Source organism: Carlito syrichta, unplaced genomic scaffold (genome assembly GCF_000164805.1).
Source record: "Carlito syrichta isolate Samal-C Ts95f unplaced genomic scaffold, Tarsius_syrichta-2.0.1 Scaffold301943, whole genome shotgun sequence".
Classification (NCBI taxonomy): Eukaryota; Metazoa; Chordata; class Mammalia; order Primates; family Tarsiidae; genus Carlito; species Carlito syrichta.
Genome location: NW_007246039.1, coordinates 110164 through 113470, shown reverse-complemented (window position 1 = coordinate 113470; position 3307 = coordinate 110164). Strand labels below are relative to the sequence as shown.

The 3307-nt window shown below is 61.3% G+C and overlaps 1 protein-coding gene across 1 annotated transcript in view; it reads right to left on the bottom strand.

Annotated features, from left to right (window-relative positions):
- The window catches only part of METTL27 (methyltransferase like 27), a 3612-nt gene extending 352 nt beyond the window's left edge, over positions 1–3260 (bottom strand). The window contains 4 exon segments of the mRNA XM_008055747.1: positions 1816–1908; positions 2186–2321; positions 2537–2665; positions 3138–3260. Of these exon segments, the coding sequence (XP_008053938.1) occupies positions 1816–1908; positions 2186–2321; positions 2537–2665; positions 3138–3260 (481 nt within the window).
- Between the last annotated feature and the right edge of the window lie 47 nt (positions 3261–3307).

Genomic DNA, 3307 nt, shown 5'->3' with positions numbered 1-3307 from the left:
GTTCCGGGCCCACCCCGGCCTGGGAGGGCTGTCTCTTCCGGCTCCCATCCTCACTGCCAAACATTCTTCCAGCTTCATTCCCAGGACAGTCTTTTCCCACTTCTGTGGCTTTGGTGTTCACTGCCAGGAGATTAAGTCAGCCCTTCTCTTCCTCAGTGTGAGGGCCTCCTATGCGCCCTTCAAGGCCCAAGTGTCCTTTCCGCTGGGAATGGCTGACTCAATCTCCTGGACCAAAGGGGCACCCTTCCTCACTGCTCAGCTGCTCCTCTGCTGGAGGATGCGGCTGTGTCTGGATGCACAGGACGGAAGCACATGGGCTTTCACTTCTCTGAGCCTCAGTTTCCCTGCTGGCAAGGAGGGGATGATTATCCTGTCTCAGAAAGGCCAGTGTGTGTGTGTGTAAAACGCCCGGCCTTAGGTCCAGGCAACTACAGTGTGCCCCGTGTGGCCTCAGACGGAGAGAAGAAGGAAGATCCAGTGACTGGTCTGGGAAGGCTTCCTGGAGGAAGGGGCAAGGAGAAGCAGGGTGCTCCTGGCAGAGGGGGCACGGTAAGAGAGCAGAAGAGAGTAGGCAGACAGTGAGAGCAGGCAGACAGTGCTCGGCAGGTTATTGGCAGGCACAGGCTGGGCTAGGAAGTGTAGTCCTTGTTGCTTCATGCAGGAGGAAATGCCCGACTTCCTGGGCCCAACCTCTCTACCTTGACTCCACCGATGCCCCTGCACCTGCCAGCCTCCAGGGCTCCCAGAGGCCAAAGCCTGCCCAGACCTGTCCAGGCTTAGCCACGGCCCATGCTGGGCCTGGTAGCGGGAGGGGTGAGGAGGCAGAGGGGAGGAGGCATTTTCTCCTCTCTGGCTTCCTGATGCAGTCCTGGGCTTTCCTTTCTCAGCTCAGCCATTCCCCTTGCAGCCTTGTGACTTCCCCCAGGCCATGCCCTGTGGACTCCTCACTCCAGCGCTCAGGAAGGCCTCTCCTCTCTTCATTCTCAGAGCACTAAGCACTCACAGCCCTCATGGGGCTACCTCTGCCCTGCCAGGTGCTCTCTGGACCCTTCCCAGGCCCCCGTGGGTTGGGGATAGAGGCTCAAGGTCTGTGTGTCATGCCCAGAGCAGAGGCAAATACAGGGCAAGCACACAGCAGGAGGCAGGAAACCCAACTGCCAGCATATAGGCCCAACGTGCACAAGGCGGCTTTGCTGCCACTTCTCCCTTCTTGAACCCACAGGGACAGATGTCACTCCTTCTTGGGGCTAGAGAACTGCAGAGCCAGTGAGTTAGAGGTGAGAGGGCCCAGCAGAGCCAGTGAGTTAGAGCTGAAAGGTGCTCACAACTAGCATCTCACCCGAGCAGCCCCATTTCTCAGATGAGGAAACTGAAGCCAGGAAACAAGAACGAGACTCACTTAGGCAGACCATGAATTAGTGAGGAAGCTGGAAGATGAGGGAACTGAACTGAGCCCCTACTATGCGCCAGGACTGAAGCAAAGGCCTTAGAGACATTATTCCACCCTATTCTTTCTGCAGTGCTCTGGGGTAGAGGGGGTGTGATCATGGGGTTTACACCAGCCTGCTCCAGGCCAGGAAACAGAGGCCTGGGAGGAGAGTGGAGTTGCTCCTGGTTGTCCATGGACAAGAGGTCAGCTGGCCACCCGTCTGCCCTGCCTAGGTCTGGCGACCTTGACAGTTGAGGCCCAGGGCTAGGCTGGCAGCTGCTTGCTGGGATGCTCCTCACTTAGCCTGCGAGGTTCTGAGGCCTGTGTCTATGGCATGAAGAGGGGAAGGTGTGGGGGGCAGGGCGGCAGGCTGGGCAGCTCCTCACCTGGCTTGGTGACGCGCAGGAGCTCTGGAATCGCACAGCAGGGCACCTGGCCATCGCTGAGGGCTCCCACCATCAGCACTGCGTCGAAGGTTTCTGTCGGGGTGGGTATGTGGGGAGGTGATGGGGTGCTTTGTCTGTGGTGTGGCCTCAGCCACCCTAGAGGACAATACTCCCTGGTGCATGGGGACAAGGCTGCCACCTGGGTCTTCAGGACCCAGATCCCGTGGAGGATATGGTAGGTGTGGTCCAGTCCAATGTAGGTATGCCTACAGTCAGATCATGGGGTGGGGGCCTCAGGGGGAGGGGCTGGGGATGAGGATGAAAGCACCATAAGGGTGGGCCTTGGAGTGTTGGGTAGAAGAGGAAGTACCTTCCGGGCTGGGCAGAGGCTCCTGGCCCAGGGTGCAGAGGCTGAGGCGCTGGTAAAGGCCACGGGCCCGGGCCTGCTCCAGCATCCGTGGGCTCCCATCAACCCCATGAAGCTGGAGGAAGCCCCGAGCCTGAAGCTGGGGTGGGGATGGGGGTACTCAGTGACTGTTCGCACCTTGCCACTTCCCGACCCGGTCCTGGCACCCCGGGAGGGCAACGGGCCCCGCAGTGATGCCCATATGTTTGGGACTGGAAGTCTGAGAGGCAGGGCAGAGTTCCTGGGTCGGGGTGGGAAGAGATTGGAGCAAGTGAGAGGCTGGGGAGAGGGCAGGAGATCCCGGGGAAGCCTCACCTCGACAGCCACCAGGCCCGTGCCACAGGCCACGTCCAGGATCAGGGCAGCGTGCGGAGGGCCTGCAAAGGCTTGGGTGAAGCAGTCCACTGCAAGGCGGGGGGCACGGTACTGCAGGGTGGCCACATCCTGGGGAAAGAGTGCTGACCCTGATGCCCGGTGTTTGGGGGGCTTCTCATGCAGGGTGGTCTAGAAGTCTACCAGGCTAAGCCTTGTGTGTGTTGGGGGCTTGGGCCTGGCTGTGGCTATGGGGAGAAGACACCCAGACGGCCCCTTCCCACCGCTGAGGGGTGGCCTCAGTCTCCAGGGACCTTCTCTGATGGCCAAGGCAGCCCCTCTGTCTGAGCTGCAGTCCCAGGGTGCGAAGGTCTTGGCCCCCGACAGGGGCTGCTGACCCAGAGGGGCGGGGCTGGTCAGAGGCCAGGGCCGCTGTGAGGGGGCCCAGGAGGGGCTGGCCCCTGAAGGGGCAGGACTGTAGAGTTCTCACTCAGGTCTCATTTCATTCTCACACCCGTCCCAGGGCACAAGGCTGGCTATGCCCGCTTTACAGGTGGAAAAACGGAGGCTGAGCCGGGGGAGGCCAGGGCCTCGACGGGTTTACCTGGTCGTAGTCTGGAGCCCAGCGGTCATAGAAGTGGAGCTTGCGGGCCAGGTCGGTGATGCCGTGCGACGCCCCGACCCGCGCCTGCACCTTGGCCAGCTTCCCACCTTCCTCCTGAGCCATGCTCCTGGGGGGGGGCACAGCCGCGCTGTCCCGAGGCCCTCGCCGAC